This window comes from Molothrus aeneus, chromosome 6 (assembly GCF_037042795.1).
Source record: "Molothrus aeneus isolate 106 chromosome 6, BPBGC_Maene_1.0, whole genome shotgun sequence".
Lineage (NCBI taxonomy): Eukaryota > Metazoa > Chordata > Aves > Passeriformes > Icteridae > Molothrus > Molothrus aeneus.
In genome coordinates, this window is record NC_089651.1 from 14506115 (window position 1) to 14525952 (window position 19838).

The 19838-nt window shown below is 42.4% G+C and overlaps 1 protein-coding gene across 1 annotated transcript; it reads right to left on the reverse strand.

The window, feature by feature from the left end:
* Positions 1 to 9556: 9556 nt before the first annotated feature.
* SAAL1 (serum amyloid A like 1) lies at positions 9557 to 19463 on the reverse strand. Its single transcript, XM_066551740.1, has 12 exons — positions 19347 to 19463; positions 18964 to 19077; positions 17899 to 17982; positions 16168 to 16247; positions 15729 to 15788; positions 15354 to 15469; positions 14050 to 14233; positions 13700 to 13782; positions 13368 to 13556; positions 12360 to 12556; positions 11762 to 11854; positions 9557 to 11167 (listed from the first exon to the last, which is right to left on the reverse strand). The coding sequence occupies exons 1-12, from the start codon at positions 19461 to 19463 to the stop codon at positions 11075 to 11077; spliced, it is 1410 nt and encodes a 469-aa protein (XP_066407837.1). The 3' UTR covers positions 9557 to 11074.
* Positions 19464 to 19838: the final 375 nt, after the last annotated feature.

Consider the following 19838-nt stretch of genomic DNA (forward strand, 5'->3'; position numbering starts at 1 on the left):
AAACAGGTTTAATACGATTTAGTACCAGGTCTGCTCTAATCATAATTACTTTCTCCAGAGCACACAACTGAAAATTCTAATCACAGCCCTCTGCCTTTCTGTTAATTAAGTGCTACAGACAAGTTATGCCTTAAGAATCTCATGGCACTTAGACAAGCACTGTGGAAGTTACAGGGAAGAGTGAAGATGAGCATCATTCAGGCCTATGCACAGTTTGTTTTCTAGTATAAGTTTTACAGATCTTCCTCATATTCTGATTTAGTTTTTTTCAATGCCCTTTTATTCTGATGCCCAAAAAACTGCTGGTCTGAAAGTCTGCCTTGTTTTTTTCTACTGATTTTTAATATTTATAAAGCATTTATTGTCACAACATCCAAGCAACAGCATTCACTTCCAATCACTTTCTAACCTTCATTCTCTCAACCTCTGACTTCTCCCGCCTAAATGAGGTAACCTGTCATTGTGGCATTACCTCAATGCAGGGAGTCAAAAAGCTCCTAATCCAAAGCTTTTCAAATTTTCAAAGAAATGTATGGATCTGAAATCTTGAAGTCTTTCTACAGAAAATTCTTCCATTTTCTCCCTTCTTCTACAAACCACAGTTCTGCCAACAAACACTTTCCAGAGCAATTCACCCAGCCTTTCACCAGCATGAGGCTGTGACAGTGTCACACCCTGAACTCAGAGCAGCCTCTGAGAAATGCCTGGATGGCTCAGTCCCTGAGAAGAGAACCACATCCCCATGAGGATGGCTTAGCAGGCAGTTAACAATTCATGCCACTGAATAGTTGTTGATTAATAAAGCATTTCATTCATAACCAGTTAATATGCGACAAAAGGAAAAGGGGGATTTCAATTATGCAAGTATTTAAAACATTTACAAATATCTTTTTTCCAATGAAAAGTGCAAGAACCAATGAGGTAAATTACCCTCTCATCGTGTCTCAGCCAGCTGTAGTATCAACAGCCTTCAAGCACACTTATTTTGAAAAGCCAGAGCTGCTGTGTAAACCTACTGAAGCACAGCCAGCCAACAGACCATGCACTGTTTGTATATTTGCTTTGGACTGTTTAAAGAAGCAATATTAGCCTTTTCAACTGAGGCAGGAAATATTTTTCATTTCATAAAAGCTAAATGAAATCACAAGTGACATGAGTTACTTGCTGCTCTGAGCAAATAAGGTGTAGTTTTTCCTGACAGCACCTTTGTAAACTCTTTACAAAAGGTTAGTTTAGATGGTGCTGGGACAATGGACAAACCAGGCTCTGATTTGTTTTCTCTAGGGAAAATAATATCACAAAATTAATATCAATCAGCTACATTTCAAACCAAAGTGTAGTCTGGCTGGGAACCAAAGTCCTGAAAGAGCTCTTTGCTCCAATTACTCTGGAGTTACTGGGTACAGAAGTGCCAATTACAACTTCCTTTTATTTCCTTATCTGTTCAGGGTCAAGTCACCTCAAGTTAAACATGGTCCCCCACCAGCCAGCAGAGATTCCCTGTGTTACTAGAGCAAACAGGATTCAGTCCAGCCAGAACCATCAACCAGGCATGGGGAAAACCAAGTGGAAAATCTCAACAAGCTGATCTACCTGCTGCCTGGGAATGCAGTGCAGCCTGGAGAGGACAAGGAAACATTCCGTGGAGCCTTGCAGATACTGCTCTGCTCAGGCAGGGCCGAAGGGGAGGCTCCCAGCTGGTTTCTCACAGGCTGAGCCAGGTCACAGCTCTGCACTGCACCAGCCCTGGCCTCAGCTCCAGAGCCCTGGCAAGGGTAGGGAGGCTGAGAAGCTGCTCAGTGCTGATGGCCCTGGCACCAGGTACAAGTGCAAAATGCCCAACCTGAAAATGAAAGACAAAGCATCCAAAAAGAGGAGAGTGTGCCAGAACCTAAGGCAACCTCAGCCATCACCACTGAAAACAGCCCCTCATGGCATTCAGGGACTGCTTCTGACCAGGTCCTGATACTTCTCTATCCCTTAAGCACAAGTTATAGTAGAAGTGGACTCCATTCATTGAGAAACCACTCTGGTACCATTATTTCTACTACATTATCACTACAAAACCTCAAGAATTATCCAGTGCTTTCACATCACAGACGAACACAAAGCAAAATAGTCAAATGCATAAATAAGGCTGCTGATAAGAGCAGTCACAGAGTGTTTGTTAACCTCAGCCTGTTGGCCTAATTAGTAGAACAGCAGCATATTGTGTATTCAGAGTGAGGTGAAGTACAGAAGGGGAAAGCTTTGTACTCATTAATGATATGAGTAAGCAGAGCTCAGAAAGCGATTCAGCAGACTTTGATCCACTCAGGAAAGAGAACAAGAGCTCTCCAGGTACTTCTGACACAGCCTCACCATGGGCTTGGGCCAGGAACCAGCCTCTTCCATATTCACATTGTTTAGGAAGCATGTCCAATGTTAGATTTGCTGAATGTAAGAAGTAGGCAGACTGTATGCCATGAGTTTCACACACCCTAAACAAGCCAGGCCAAGGGAAATCAAGAGATGACTCCAAGGCCCAAACAATCCCAGAAGACACTGGGTTTGCCTGTTACAGCAGGTTTTTGGTGTGTTTCACCCCTGTGCTGAAGATGATCAGCCATTCTGAAAGAGAGGCCGTGGTCAGGCTGTTCATTCCCAGCCACTCAGGGCTTCACACCAAAGTGAGCTCAGAGGATCGACCATTCTCTGTTCACAGATTTCAGACACCCCCCATCCACTGAAGTCCTGAAACCACACAGGAAACAGATGACAGAGGGCAGCCTCTGGTCTAGACACTGGCCATTGACCAGTATGAACAACATAAATTAAATCACAGCCACTTTTTGCTCCAGGGATGGAAACCAGCAATGTAAACCCATCAATTCACAGCAGCAACTTTAAACACATGGCAATTGTAAAATGTCCAGCCTCAGAGCTGTGAAACACATCATCATTTCCAAGACTGGCAAAAGCTGTTCATCTTACTGTGTTCTCATGACAGATATTTTTTCCCCTCTGAATTTATTTTATCTTATTAGATTTTAGTTCCCATTATAGTTAGGACAATTTTGTATTGGGGCAAAATTAATTAATTTGGATCAAAGTAAGGCTCCTTGAAATGTAACACTAATGAGTCTCATCTGCCTGATTAGAGAGCTTTGCTTTTAGGGATATCAGGTACAAAATTTTATTTTAGAGAAATAAACATTATAAGATTATTTAAGGTTGAAAGCATTAGCTAAATAGTAACCAGGATCATGGATAAAAGATTAGGGTGGCAAACTGTGAGCAGACTTACAGCTGACAAGAGGATGCAAGTGTAGACCAAAACAGGCTAATGAGGATTTGTCAAAGAGGTGCAAGCAGAGCTCAGTGCAATTTACAACAATATATTTAGTGACCTGACACTGTGCCTCCCATTTAGTCACAATTCTTTTCACCTATTCACATGCTTGTAAGAACTAAATGGAAAAGAGATACGGATTGGAAATGACAGTACGAATTTTTAGAAAGAAAAGATGGGGAAAATGTTCATTTTGGATGAGTCAAATTAATCTGTAATACATAGACAAATTAAAATTTGCTTATTTTTAAATCTGATTTTAGTCAAGAATAAGTTGTGCTAATCAATGTTGGCTTTGATTGGTGTGAGAACTACTCCAGAGAGCAAAGAGGGTTAAATAGATTGGGTAGTTCACATTTTTATTAGGCTTCATCCCATCTACTTTCTCTTACCCTATTAGTACAAACAGTTAAAAAAATACAATCTAGAATTAACTTCCCAAAAGACAGGGGCAAATTCACCTAAAAAAAAACACATGGTAAATGGAGTTATCTGGGATTTTCTGGTAAATTAGCATAGCACACCATAAATGACATCTGCACAGCCACATGCTGGGTCACTTGTGAATGACAAACACATGACATGAGTACATGCAGTAGAATATAAGGGAACTGCCTTCCCCAAGCCACATCTCCCTCAACAAACCTCTCCAGCACAGACACAAGACTAGGAATGAAGATGTGGTGCTTGGAGAGGGCAGGTCCCAGCTGCTGGCAGAAACAGCTCCGTGTGAGAGGAGGCAGGAAGCCCACAACTGGACAAGGATATGTTTTACACAATGTCTGTGGCCAAAGAAACCACTGTAAAGTTGTGAGCGTGCTCTCAAAGGCACCCCGTACGACTGCACAGGCACCACCTCTGGCTGGTGGAAAACCATCCAGACCAGCAGAGGAATCACGCCAGGGCACCCAGGGCTTGCACAGCTTTAGGCAGTTACACACAAAAAGCCTTTGGATAAGCCAGAGCTGACTTCTAACCTCTTTACCCCTTTCCTCTGTTTTGATAAGGTTTCAATCAAACATTACCACATTTTGTCAAAATTACCTTGACCTGCAACAGGCAACACTGAAACCTTGACGTTTCTATCCTTTTGCAACCTAACACTGGAAATAAAATTTTAAAAAACTCATTTCAAGCACCCATGTGTCATCTTCTGATGTCATGCATACTGCACCTGTGCATAATATTCCTCCTGCCGGCCTTCTGCATTAAGTCAACAACAACAACAACAACAAAGACCACTGTGCCTGTTATTCATAAGCTTTTTGTTATCTCACGGAAGACACAAAAGGGCCCAGAGCATGTGCGGGAAGGAAAGACCTTTGTTTAATTTAATTATATTTACTTCTTTCAAGTCTAAGTAAACTCGGGGATCAGCAGATCAGAACTGATTAATTAAATCACGACAGCATTTCCTTTACCCTGTGTGGGCAATCACATCATGCAGTGTCACATTCATCAGGTTCTTCCAACAAAGCACCCTCAACCTCCACACTTCAGACAAGAAATGCCTGCCTCCCAGGTGACACTGCAGCATCAAGAGCTCTTCTAATGCAAAAGCTGACAGTTGTGGAGTAGCACTGTGGTTATTTTCAATACTTCCACTGTGGAGGTTGACTCCAGATCTGTTGGTTAAAGTTACTGATAAAGCTGCAATAAAGGATCTGGTTCTGATCTTTAAGTTCATCACTGAGTGCTGGACAAGAGGGAAGCGAGCAGCATGGGCTCAAAAGCACATGTGCACAGACACACTGCTGGATGCTGTCCTCACCCACCTGCTCTGCTGTCCAGAAAGGCTGGAGAAGCAAAAAGCTGCAAGAAGTTTGCCTCTCAGGATTACCCCTGACTGCTCTTGCTTGTGTCCATAAGCACATGGACTGTGCAGGAATTGTCCCGGACCAACCCCTCTCCAGAGCAGCTCAATGCCAGTATATTTTGCATCTACCTCCCATCTTCTTTTAAGACTTCTGAGAACCTCTCCAATAAGGGAAGAAGGAAAAGGACAAATCTTCCCTTCATTTGGGCTTGGGACTCTCCCACAAGAGCAGCTCACACTACATAGTGCCCAAAACATTCATGTCTCTCAAAGACTTTCCTTGAACCTACACCATTTGTCAGCTCATAGGCAATTTCCTGTGTTTCTTTTTGTCTATTCATAAATGTCTTCTATCTATTGACTTCACAAAACCAGACTCCCCCCTTGCTCTTCCACGTTTTCTCCATTCATTTTTCTCTTCCCTATTATTCCAGTCTTTTCTGTCCACTACTGCTCTTCCTTCCATTCAGTCATTGTTATGGCTTCATCCCAAATGACAAAACGGAGTCATTTTGCAGATTTTTTCATTCCCACCTGAAGTGTTTCTCACTCTTTTCTACTTTCTTAACTTATTAAATCAAAATCTTTACTAATCGGGCTGGCATAAACTCAAAATGTCTTCTCATGGTTCCTGGGTCCAGTCTTCCCACCTGACTAATGAGGAAACTCTCTGATGTTGAATAAAAGAGTTTGTGCACTACAAAGAAGTTTTAATGGAAAATGAAACCTTCTGACATCACTGGCTAATTATAATGCAGCACTGTGGCTGTATTGCAGGGCAGGATAAAAGTGTGCATGTATTTCCTGCATGTTTCAATATCCTCCTATTGACAGAAGATAGGGAGACTGGTCTGCTACTGGAGGCCAGGAAATTATTTTTCTGATTTCATTGGAATAATTGACAAAAGCATTTCCTTTCTATGTAAGGTTAACAGATGGCTTGTTAAAGTTACATCTTCTTTAAACAGAGCTGTCACCAAAAATTATATACATGACAACAAAAATAATATTGATACAAACTCACTGCAAAATTAAAATGAAGTTTGCATAACCTGAAGCACGGAATAAATAACTGCCACTATTGCAACACAGAATACCAAGGTGCATTTGCTTTTCTAAGATTTCCTTGGAAACTGGATGAAGGGACTTAAAGGGAAGTTTCAACATGGGACTTAAGTTACCATGGGCACAAAGATGCAGGCAGTCGCTGTGCCTGTGCCAGGAGCAGGCTGCAGGCAGTGGGCAACACAAGCACCAACCCTGCAGGACTCTGCTTTCACAAATTGACTCTGTCATGCTCAAGATCTATGCCAAGTAAGGGCTTGCGACATCTGACTGCCTCACCTCCATCATGATTTGCGTCCCTGATGCCACACCCAGCCAGCAAAAAACAAGGGGGGGAGAGTGGGTGAATTAAAAAAACAAATTTTAAAAAAATCCAGCAATACTCATTAGCCCACCTGCTGTGGTTTTTAAGACCTCATGTTCACCTTAAGCTTGTCTCATTTCAATAAGATCAGGAGAAACTGCAAAGGAAATTCAGGTTTGAAAACAGAAAATGTAATCAGTGTTAGACTTTCAATAGGTGACTGCACACCAGCTATTCCATCTGGACAGATCTAGAATGCTAACATAATTACTGATATGTAATACCTTTCTCCTTCACTTATTATTTATCCTCTTTGTCAGGATTCTTGCAGGCTTTTCCCTATTTGCCTTCTTTCTCCTCTCATCATTTTTCTTCCTCTACTACTACTGTCTTTTCACAGCCTCCTACCACTGTTACCTTTTCTTTGTGAGCTCTTTCACAGTAGCTTTTGTATGAAATTCAGCTCTCAGACTTTACTGAACCATCACTAAGACCTGTAGCTCACATGCAATGACCTGGGAGAGAGAAATTGAGCCCCACTGGGTTTTCCCTGCGTTCATTCATTTTCTCCACAGTAACAACTCAGAAGCAAACCCGTTCTCTTACCCACCTTAGATGCCAGCTCCTTGCATTATAAAACTTGCTTTCTTTTTGCAGAAGTGAATCAGGAAAGGAAACAAAAGGAGGTGTAGGAGCAGTATTTCCCATTGCAAACCTCAGTGGGTAGCTGCTGGCAATAACCTGGTTTGTTTAGCCATGCTGGTGCTGTCAGGTTCGCTCAGCTCACGCCCCGTTGGCTCTGACTGAGGGGCTTCACTCACTGCAGGGCTGAGGCACGAGGCTGCCTGGACTTGCCTTCACATGAAGGGCTTCTGGGGAGTTGTATAACAGCACAGCAGACTGGTCCTTGCCCCAGGTGTAGCAGGTTCTTCCTTTCTCACTGACTTTGGCAGAGCACATGAATTTCATCATCATTGCCAACAAAATGAAAAGTAAATGGCAAGCACTGAAAAACGACATTTAATTTTGAGGAGGAAATAAAAAGGATACGTAAGGGAGCTGCTGTGACCAAAAGATTCTGCTCTAGAAAAGAAAATTGCAATTTTTTCGGTGAAAAATAAAATAAAGACTGCTGGTTTTGTAATTCCCAGTAGCAGCCAAAATAAGAGTAGTGAGAAAGAAGACAGATTTTCCTGGCAAACAAAACCACAGTAACACCTCCATACCTTTTAATGCCAATATAATAAACTATGAAGATACTTCACTTAGAAATAAAGATTTTATCTTATTATCTCCTTTGGATGCAGCTTAGTTTCAGTGACAGGTGTTTATAACAGGGCAGTTTCATCTTACAAAGGACTCACTACAGCATTTAGAAAAAATATGAACTAAAATAGTAGTGACAGAAAATTAAGCAAGCAGAGTGACATGGATATGGATATTAAAAGCAAAGACAAGAGCTTTTTAGGTTTCATGGAGAAAGAACAAATTTGCATCATGAATATTAGGCAAGCATTAGGATACCAGCAACCACCTCCTTGCGCTGCCAAAGGAGCAGATAAAGCATTCCAATGCCACTGGGTTTTTTCCACATCCCAAATTTCCTTGGTTTTGTGGTGCTTTGTCCCACTAGGAAAATGCTACAATGTGTGATAAAGATGCCACATGTCCATAAAAGTTGAGTCAACAGAATGTTAGAATCCTATCTTTGAATGAAATTATTATATAGATCTGTTAAGACTAATATAAAATAAGGCCTTCCAGTCTGCTTTCTGCCTCAATTTTCTATGACTGCTCTCATGCCACAAGTCACATCCAGCTCTGTCCAAGCAGGATTGAATTCCTGCTGCTTTAGTTCAATGCTTCAGATACCCACTTTTGTTCAGAGCTCTGCACAGAGCAGTGACAAGTACTTCTCATTTCTCCCCAAAGGAAGATGTTCTGGAGTTGATCAGATCTTTGGTCTGGAAGAAAGCTGCTCACCTGCTTGTAGACAGACAGATAACCATTCTGAATCAACTGGCCTAGAGAGCTCAGTCTTGCCAGTGGGTGTCAAAACAGGTCTAGGAGAGAGAATTAAAAAAAATACCAAATTCAAAACCCAAATACCTCCCTGCCTCTCCCCAGGAAAAGCCCAACCCCATCAAAACCTCAAACACATGCTGCTGATGAAGCACAGGCCAAGAGAGGTCCCTGCTGGCAGGATGATGAAACACACGTGCACCAGTTCCAAACACATCCTCCACCTACTACCCCCACAAATAATTTCTTCCCTCTCTGAAGCCCACAAACACTGCACAGTTCCCTTGCATCCACCCTGGCACCAGCCCCACTCCCCAGGGCAGCACCGCACCCACCGCACAGGGGTGGGCAAAGGGGGAATCCCAATCTCCAATCCACCCTGGCCATCAAGGATAAAATAAAAATAAAAATAAAAAAATTCCCAGCATACCTGAATTACCATTCTGCTGAAGCAAGGCTGGCTGACCATGCCTGCAGCTCCTTCTGTTGCAGGTGAGCAGGAGGATGGGACCCACCTGGGTTCCCACATGACATCAGTAATTTTTTCTGTCTCATGACAGGCACCAGATATCAGTATCACTTAACAGTTCATCAGCCAACACTGGATATTGGTGTATTGAAAAGGAGAAGGAACAAAATAAAACAACAGATCTTGTCTCAGCTTTTTTTTCTACATTACATTACATGGCTACTGCAGAATTTCAACTACCACAAATTTCAAGAGATGTACACCAATAATAATTCTTCACTATGGTGGAAGACACTTATGATACAGCTGGGAAACTAAGCTCAAAAAATGTTTATGGGATGAGACACACATTAGCTTCCAGACCATAAAAATGACAATGCAAAAAAAGCAAGAGTTAGAATATTCAGTGAAGGAAACTTTTTACAGCACACAGATATTATGATGAGGTTGGATTTCCCTCTTACAACTGACACACTTAAGAGTAACAGACATTTCCAGTGGCTCAGAAAACAAATTTAATTGACACTAGAATGAAGGAAAGCATACAGGTTTGGTTTTTTTTAAAAAAGAAGCTTTATTACAAATCTGTAGGTTTAAGAAAATATCCCAAAACTGTCAAAGTAGTATGAAAATGGTGTCATCTGATTCACAGTCACCAGTTTTCTCCAACAAACATAGCATACAAAAATTGATATAAACCATGGCAATCCTTTTTGGCAACACAAGTCAGGTATTTGCAATTCCAAATTCCCTGTTGACAACAAGGATGCTGCTGGCAGGGGGATGGTTCTGGCAGGGGGATGACTGAATTGCACTGGTTTTGAAAACTGGAGGTTGGGATGGAAAGGTTATATATACATATACACATACTATATTTTACCACATAAGAGTCCAGGTAACTCTGGTAACACAACATGGCCCAGCACAACACTAAAGTCTGTAAAACGTGGAGAGCCAGGGAATGTGTGTATGTGATAGTCAGTTATTCTCTATGCTCTGGTTCCCATTTGCTTTTACATCTCAAACCTAATAAAGGCCAATTGCTTTCCACTCTCATTTACAGAAACAGTGAAGTTCATGTGCCACTGTACTGTCTCTTCAGACTCAGGACATGTCAGGTCCATTGCCTGCAGACACAGGATCTAAAAATGCAATGCAGTTAAAACATCATATAATCAAAGTGGGAGTTTTAGGAGGTTGTACACTGAATTTCCTGCAAGTGACCTAACACCCTAACCTCCCCCATGGAAAACATGGCATTTCTCATGCCATTCTGAGATAATTCATATAACAAATCAAGAAGCAAAGAACTGATACGTTACACTCCTACACTGAAGCACAGACTGCTGAAAAAAACCCCACAGGTCTGCAAGTATACCAGGGATTGAATCCAAAGCTGCCCTGCAACTGTTAACTGTGGATAGTTACCTGCAATGGCTGGAAGCTGCAGCACACACCATTGGTAACAATATCCTCAAATCCTTTACTGCACAGGACTGAGACACCACAGCTCAGAGCTTCAGCAGAAGTGTGAAGATTTGAAAGGAGCAGAATGAAACCTTTCTGTTACAGTACCTGCTCAAGGTATTGATATGAACTAAAAAAATCCCCAAATAATTTAACTGTTTTTATCAGATGTTTGAGGGGGATTTCTATTGAGCAAACCTCCTTTTGCCAACAGCAACTTGAAAGTAACCAGCACCGTGTTAAAGAACTACTCAGTGCATTTCATTCATTTTGCTGTTTCAACCTCAGTTGAAAAGCACAGAATTGAGAGTTATTCAAAGAAAACTACTCTGCAGGAGAGCAATTAGAAATCAACAGTCTCTCATTACCAGAGTAAGCAGGATGGAAGATGCAGAAGTGATTCACAGTCTTTTCTTTCCCCTTGCAGACCAGGTTAACCCTAGGTTAATCAAGGCTACCCAGAACATTTCTTAAAAGCCACCTGCTGGTAAAGAGGTTGACTCATTCTCCTGCATTTACTGAAAACTTGATTCCTGAAATGCTGTAATGAAACAGTCAAAAATCTTCATTCCAAAGAAGGAAAGTATTTCATGTACATTCTTAGGTGTGAACCTTCAGGCTTGGGAAACGTTTTTCTAGATTGTCAGCAAGGGTCTGATCAGCCTCACGCAGGACTTCAAGGAAACTCTCCACCTGGAAATAAAACACACACATAAGGAGAAAAAATAAAAACCAAAACTAACTTGCATGGAACATGGAACACAGAATTCTTATACTGGCACAGGGGCTCTTTCTGTACCTTCCCAATAAGAGCAGCCAGCAGCAGCCACTGCAATGAATGATGGAAAATGCCTCACAGTAGCTGCCTCCCTCCTAAACCTCACAATTCCAATTGGTCTAAATTTTGAAATGGTACCACTTTCCTCTAACCCTTATTTTCTTGTTTAAAAGAAACACAGAAACTTTTATCACCCAGAGAAAAGCTCCCTATGAAAAATACTTAGAATAATTCCTTTATAAAAATATACAGGACAACTTTTCAGCTAGGATAAATTTTCAGACATCCATTCACATCAGCACAGTTTGGCCCTGGCATCAGCTGAAGATCTCAGCAAAGCTCTGGCTGAAGTGAGGCAGAACAGACAGAGGGGGTAAGACTGTCTGGCACTGGATGGTGTTTTACCTGTGCCTGAGCAATTCTGTCCTGTTTGTGTATCAGATTTGGAGAGGCCCTGCCACCCAAGCAGCACTTTTTCAGCTGTGTCACAGACCTTGCCCCATACTCACCGAAGCAGAATACAGAGGTAAGAGGTTCTGAAAAGCACAGGAACATGTCTGTTCATTCAGGTGTCCCTGGTGCAGTCCTTCCAAGGTATTCTCCTGGAAAATCAGAAATACAACCAGCATGTCATGAACAGTTGTTGAAAGAACAAACTCAAAACTGTGCACAGCATCTACAGAATGTGCTTTGTTCTTATAAATAGGTAAAACAACCAGAATTTACAGTTCTCAGAGAAAGCCAGACACAGCTGATGCCAAAAGGTGTGAAAGCTCACACATCACCTGAATGCTTCCACAATTAAAAGGGTCCAGCTGAGAAGGTGAGATTATATATTGACAGTATTTCCTTTTCTTAACTAAACTGACTTTCATTCAAAAGAAAGGGGAACATATATCTACAGAATTTATCATACAGAATCTTGGCACACACCTCAGAAAACCTGTGTCACTCCCATCTCACACACCTGTTGCTGCTTCTGGTTGATTCTCTAATGAATTCCCAGTAAGCAACTGCACTTGCACAGAAAAATGTCCACATTAATATAAAATATTTTTTTCTTACCTATCCTGCAGAAATTCCTACTATAATTTTGTTTATTCTTACCTTGGTTAGTTCTTGAAGCATATTGGAAAGCAATTCACAGCAAATATCCTTCAAAATTTTTAAATGGAAATCTTCCTCATTTACATCAGTCCTTCCAGTCTCCTCTTGCTCAGATTCCTTGGAGTTTTCAACAGCTCTCTTCCCACAGCCCTCCATGTATTGTAAAATACGAATCAAGCTCCCAATCAGTGGCATATCTTAACACAAAGTAACAAGAACAGTGAACTTTAACACTGAAAATTCTTGTCCATCCTTTCAAGGCATTAGAATTTTGAAACACACCATCAAATGTTTACACAAAAGCTATAGGGATGTATATTCTGACAGTGCTGTGTTTTGTTGCTCAAAGACTGTTTTAAAGAAGCAAATGGAAATGTAGTAGAAACCCCAAATAATTTTTCCTGCAAGCTGACCTGTATCTATAAAATATATATGCCAGTGTAAGGAACATGAGAAGGAAACTGTCTTTAGTAGTATTCAGTGAGGGCAGTATGTAAATTTGCATCCAGATAATCCTATCTGACAAACCAAACTGCACAGCATCTTTCTGCTGCAGGTGACCCTGAATCACATTCTCAAGACAGGCTTTTAATTCTAAAGATTTGTCCATGGATTGAAAAGTAAGAAATGATAGAGGGATTTAAGTAAGTGCAGAATCTCCCCCTGTTTAAAAAAATTACTACATAAAAATATATGTTGTACATACTATGTATAAAATAACAATGTAATAATGTATTACTATATTTTAGCAAAAATAAATTCTGAAATTTTCACCAGTTTGCAGTGAGATCGAGCAGAATCTGTAGATTCTGGTACTGTAACTCCTCAGAATTTACAGCCCACCTGGTAACTGAACTTTGGGCTAGCTGTGATTCTGAGTAACCAGGGAAAAGTCTTACTGTATGCAATGTCACTGAATTGAACCACCTTCCACACCCACATAAAGCCAACTGTGTATATTAACTTTAAAAAAAAAAAAAAAACAAAACAGAAAAAAGTATGACTTGCTTTTCCTCATCCTGGTGTACTCCTGCTCTGTCTGTGAAGCAAACATAGCAGACAGCACAGACAAAATAGAGGCCAGCACAGTCTTCTGCTCCTGCACAATGATGGGTGGATCATCTGGCTGGCAAAGCTCCTGGCAAACGAGCTCATAAAGCAAACTCCATGTCTCTTTTCCTCCATCAGGAGCCTGCACTTGAGAAAGAAAGAAAGAGAACCCACCAACCCAACAAATTTATTCCAGGTACTGAATTCCTGTTCTCCCCAATAAATACACAGTGATCCAGGAGTTACAGCCCCTCTTGGTCCCCTCACACCCAGCAATTCCAGGTTCTTACCAATAGCCTGGATTCCCTCATCCACCGTGGTCAGGAGCTGCAGGATATGCATATAAACATCCAATCCTTCTGGGTTATCTGATCTACACAGAACAAACATCAAAAAGACAAATTCAAGTGCTGCTTGCTGAGCTTATGTTCTGTGTTTTGGTCACAGGGGAAGCCCATCAGCAGCCACTGCCATTCCCTTTGCAAACAAACAAGCTGACTCATAACAAACTTTAAGTCCAGGAAAACATATCCCAGTGATTTGTCAAACTGTGCCACTAAAAGCAAGATGTTTGGGCACAGGCCTTACAAGGTTATAAGGAATCTCCCCAGCCATGAAACCAAAAAGAAATCTCCCATACCTGACTTGCTTGGCTGCTTCAAGTATACAAGGCACAATCTTAAAGTCTGGAAGTTCTTCAGGAGAATCATCTACAGATGGTCCCACAGAGTGACAAGTGCCACTCTTGATCCAGTTTAACATCAGCTCTTCATCCAGGTCAAAGAGCTTGTCCACCACTTCACCCACTTTCACCAGCAATTCAACTGCACAAGAGAGAATGTTATTTTTTATTTCAACAAGAATAAAAGAGCAAAACTTTTTTATTTTTATTTCAACAAGTTTGAAGAGCAAAACTTAGCTCACAAAACGGTAGTATATACAAGTATTTGGAGTAAATTCAGGACTGAAATAAATTCACTTCCTTTGGGACCTGCTGCTGGTTGCTGTGTTTAATTCCTTTATGTGGCCTATACCAGGTAAAGAGTTTGCTACATAGGGATTGTTGGAAAGCCCACTGACAGATTCTACCTTGTCATGCTACATGTGAAGCAGTAACTTTATTTTGCAGAGAGATGCTATGCTCCTGAAAAGTCCTAACTTCTGCTTCTGAAGTAAAACTTTTCAAGTTTTGTTCCTAGATATGCAGTTTTATGCTAATCATCCACCTGCCAATCTGCATTTTACTTACACAGGTCTATTATTTCAATTGGATGGAGCAGGATTACTGAGAGTTGGCATTAAAAAATTCATTAAAAATTGAAAAAGCTGTATTATTAGGATTCTTGGCAAATGACAATTGCTGTTACAGGTGAGTTGGATGCTAAACATTAATGCTATTCAAAATATTTCCATTTTTAGGTGGTTGGTGTGTTTTTTGCTAAATTAGTGCTAAGAGAGATTTGTGTAGCACTCTCTGCATACCCAAAGCCTGCACAGTATTCAGCTGCCCGGGTAACTGAACAGTTCCTCCAGTTCACATTCCACAGATACAGTAGCTTTAAAAACAGAAAATCCATATCTGACTTGAAAAAAACAAATTAAATGAGGTCTTGTTTCAAGGTTCAAAAATGATATATGTATATCCCTGAATGAGAACTATTTCTTTTTTTTTTTATTGTGGAAAATAACAATTTCTTCAATTTAAACATATTTTTATTCTCCTCAGAGCTTTCTTCTTCCCCTATGAGTGCTTTTGTGGTTGGTTTTATATATATGTGTAAAACTGCAAAGGCAGGGCACGTTTGCTTTGGTGTCCTTTAAGCTCACGAGCTTTCCTTTACTTTAAAGAAATTAACCCAACTGAAAATATTTGTATTTGAAACTTGTATTTAAAATCTTCTGCAGACACCCACCCACAACTGCCAGCTTGTTTTGGCACCTTACCATTTGTAGAGCTGGACATGATGAAGCAAACACAGTCGTACACAGAGGGGTTTTCTCGGATCCTCTCCACCCAGACATTGGCCACCTCAGGCTGGGAGAGGCAAGTCAACAACAGCCTAGGCAAGAATTCCCCAGTTAACACATCAGAAGCCAGTCCACTCCTTCTAGCTGTACCAGTGTCAATCCAAAATAATGACAGTGGAAACAGAAACAGGAATCTAACTCACAGCAAAGTGATTCCACAACAGTGCAGAAACCATAAAAGGAAAGGATGAGAGGATAATAAAATAGTGAGCCCACTTGTCAGTTTTCTCCCCAGGCCTCAGAGCATAGCAGAACTACACTAATGATGCATTAATTCCTGAGATGTCCTACCTGCTTGTTTCCAGAAGGGTGGGGGAGTCTGAATCACACAAACGTTGCAGTAACACTTGGCTTTAAGGAGAAAATGCGGGGAGAAAAAAGTCAATAAAATCCATCTTTATTTCTAAAAAAGGTATAAAAATATTAATTTCATAACTGCAGCCATGTTCTGAGATTAATGCCAGCTTCTCCTAACTGTGCATGCACTTCCAGTGTCTCAGGACCACCAAACTTGAAAACTAAATTGACTAGTGCTTCAAAATCCCCCAAAATAGTGGTCTGTGTCCTTTCTTCCTTTCCTGAGCACTTCCCACACAAACATGGGCAGCCAAAAGGTATGAATGAAGATGAGGCTGGGCAGGCAAGCTTAGATCCTTCTCTAGCATGAATTTCCTGATTGTGAGTCCAGACAAGCAGTACCTGTTCATGAACAAAGCACACAGACACTTACCCAAGATTCTCATCTTTGCTAATGGACATGCAGATGTCCTGGAAACAGGCCATATTCCCTAATATTCCCACACAGATTTCCTGGAAAGTCAAAACACAGTATAATGAGACAACTGCCAGTCCACAATTTCACTTCCAGAGCCATAAGACAAAAGTAAGAGAGGTTCAAAGATGTTTTCTGGTTTGACTTCCAAGCTTCCCACTGATTTCATGACAAAGATACAAATTTTTCCATAGATTTTTCTGTTCTATCAGACTAGTCTAAAATACGCTCAGGTACCATGCAGATATTTAGGTGCTCCATAAAAGCAAATGTATCTTGAAATCAGCTCTGCTTGCATATTCTTTGTATACTGTTTTGAAGCTAATTTGACAGCCCTGTTATTAAAGCAAAAAGGAGTCCTAAAACAAAAATATCACTAAAACGTGACCCTCATGATATTCACTTGCTCACAAAAGAAAGGGATCTTAATACAAGCTTCCAGCAGAGCCTATTTTCTGGTTAGAGAGATCTAAGTAAAATAAAATAAAAAACAAACCCCAAAGCAGTGCATCCCATTAGGATACTCATGCCAAGATAATAATTAAGAGGATGTACACTTGTGTAAAGGGGACCATGAGAGCTCTGAAACACCTGCAGGCAACTGGTGCTAAAACAAAGTGAATCAGTTTGCAGCAATTTAAAGTCAGAAATCAACTCTCTCCACTAAGGTTGTCTTCTTAATTATGAACATGCTATTACCTCTGCTAAATTACAGCAGGCACTCCAGCAAACACTGTTTCATGATAGTAGCTGTGACAGCCAACTTGCACTCACTTGCAAATTGGGGTTGTACTTTCCAAAGACAAAGTACTAAAGGAGTACAAAGTATTTTAGTACAAAGTACTAAACTTTCAAAGCTCCATTTGTCTCTACTGATCTCCTGGAGTAAAGCATCTGGTAACTTCTGAGAAAGAGGACTTACATCAACACTGAATACCTTTGAAAATTCTATTTTGAGGCCTGCAGTGCACTGTGTAGGACAAGCTGGAAATCAGTGACATCAAAACAAGTGGAAAATTAAAAAAAAAATAAAGTATTGGTGTCTTAACAATTCCAAAGATTACCTTCTGTAATCTTTTTTTGTTTGTTTGTTTATTTCTCATTATCTTGTTCTGATTTGATCAGTAATAAATTAATTTCCCCAAATGGAGTCTGTTTTGCCCATGACAAATCACAGCAACTGGTGAGTGACCTCTCCCTTTTGTTGTATTTTCTCTCCCCTGTCCAGCTGAGGAGGGGAATGGCAGAGCAGCTTTGGTGGGCACCTGGCCTCCAGCCACACTTCTACAATTGTTTACAGAAGTGTAAACAATTTATTTACACTTCTAAACAAATTCATGGCCATCTCTGTTCAGTAATCATGAAACAAGTCAAAAGGGAAAAAAAGGCCAGACTGCTGGTTTATAAAAGGTCTTATAACTGTTTGATAACCTCAGTCCTTCATCAGTGTATCTAGATGAGGATGTGTGAGCAGACAGGTACCAGCTTCAGCACCACCAAAATTCTTACTGATTAGAGCATGTTAAAAACAGAGTGAAAAAACATTTTACAATTTGATTTTATGTTTTCTCCTGGCTCTCCTTATACATTACACATGCAATGGGAGAAGGGAGATAAATGTAAATGCATGTACAGAGCTATCTGCTATTGCTAATAACACAGGAGAGCTTTTTGGCAGCCCATACTTACAGTTAGCCGAGGGCATTTGGACTTGGCAAAAACTCCCATGAATATATCAGGGGCATTGAACTCCTGAAGGAATAAAGCAACATCCTGTGGAGAAAGTGAATGGAGAAGTAAATGGACCTCTGCAATTCCCAAATGCAAAATCAAACATGTTCCCACAGCACAAGGATTGGATCAAAGAGATGACAAACCCACTAGAAGGAATTTATTATTTGCCAACAGTTAATACCAATAATCCTTATTTTTCAATGAGAGAAGGCCAGCAAGCCCCTCTGGTAGTTCAGTATGCCAGTGATTTGCTGTAGAATGAGCCAAAAAGTCACATTTGCAAGAAAATGCAAATTGCTCCCTATCTGCACTCAACCAGAATTCAGTAAATATCATGTTTTAAGGCATGACATCCCCATGACATATAAAAAAGAAGGAAGTGAAGGGACTGCCATCAGCACTTGATCAGAACACACAAGAAGAAATCTCTTCCTCATTTTACCACATTAAAACACAAGATTATTTTTATGTTTGGGAGTAAAAGACCCATGTTCCATGTTTACTTAAAAAATCTGAGCAACAAGATAGGGAATAAAATAATACTTAAACTAACATATATATATATATATATCTCAAGAATCTGTTCCAGCATTTGAGAGTGCTGAGAAATATACTAAGTCTTACAATGCCACTGCAAGTCTGCAGCTAAACTTTGAAAGGCTGTTTATCTATCAGAGAAAGCTATGCTTACCATCAGGACGTTTGACAATTACTAGAGGAAAATATGCCTGTCTAGAGATGGCACCAATACTATCCCCATGATCCAAGCGCTGAAGGCACAGGCTGTGCACCCGCGTTAATTCCAGCTGCTGTCCTGCCCCTGCCCCTCTTTCCAGGGCAGGCTCCGTGGTAAGGCTGCTCGGTGCCGCCCCAGCCCAGCTGTCCTGCCTCACACGCGGGCGTGGGCAGCACCTCCAGAACGAGCGAGCTGGCTGATTCCCTGCCTTCTCCCGCTGCCAGCACCATTCTGACGGGACACTCGGGGCAGACGCGCCCCGAGGTGCCGCACGAGGCTCCTACCTCGTCCATCGACATGTCCCACACCTTGCAAATGTCATTCTCCATCTCCTCGTCCAGCTCCGTCCGGCCTCCCTCGGGGCTGGCGGCGGGATCCGGCTCCGCGGGGGCGATGACCTGGGACAAGCAAGGCGGGGCGAACGACCCGGCTGAACCCACGGCGCCGCCCGGGAGCCGCTGGGTCCCTCCTGGGTTCCCGCCCGGTATTTTCCCGCTGTGTCCCCGCCCGGCTCCCGATTTGTGCCCTGTGAATCCCAGCTGTGTCCCCGGGTTTGTCCCCTCTGGTCCCCGGGTGTCCCCTCCGGCCCTGGCAGCGACCGCGTCGCGCCCGCCCGGCGCTGACCGACGCTGGGCCCGCAGCCCGCTCCCTCCCGGCGGCCGCGCACCTCGATGAGGCGGGTGAGGACGCTGAAGAGCCAGTGCTTGCTGTACACCGTGTTGCCCACCGCGTCCCCCTCCTCCTCCTCCGCATCGCTGCACGGCGGCGACGGATTGCGGTCCATGGTGGCCCCACAGCCGTGCAGGGGCAGCGAGGCGGCGGCGCGGCCGGAGCGGCGCCCGCGGCCCCACAGCGCCCCCTGCCCACCGGCGGACACTGCCGCCTCCCGCCCCCGGGCCTGCGCCGGATCGCACCGGGACCGTGACGGGCCCGTGAGGGGATCGCACCGGGATCGTGACGGGCCCGTGCTGGGATCGCACCGGGATCACACCGGGACCCACCCGCCCAGGGCCTTCCCTCGGCGGGGAGCGGCACCCGCGCCCCCGGAACACCGGAGGTCCCAAGGGGGACCCTTTGGCAGCCCCCGTGATGTCCCGACACCGACACCGCCGCCCCCGCAGTCCCGCAGTCCCGCGCCCCGTGAGGATGGATGCTCGCA

Excerpts from the sequence above, each read along its gene's own strand:
- SAAL1 (XM_066551740.1), bottom strand. The coding sequence starts at position 19,463 with ATGGACCGCAATCCGTCGCCGCCGTGCAGCGATGCGGAGGAGGAGGAG. Across the intron at positions 17,983-18,963 it reads GGGACATGTCGATGGACGAG|GATGTTGCTTTATTCCTTCA; the intron begins GTAGGAGCCTCG and ends CTTTCTCCACAG. Across the intron at positions 15,470-15,728 it reads ACCCTTCTGGAAACAAGCAG|GCTGTTGTTGACTTGCCTCT; the intron begins GTAGGACATCTC and ends ATTCTTGCCTAG.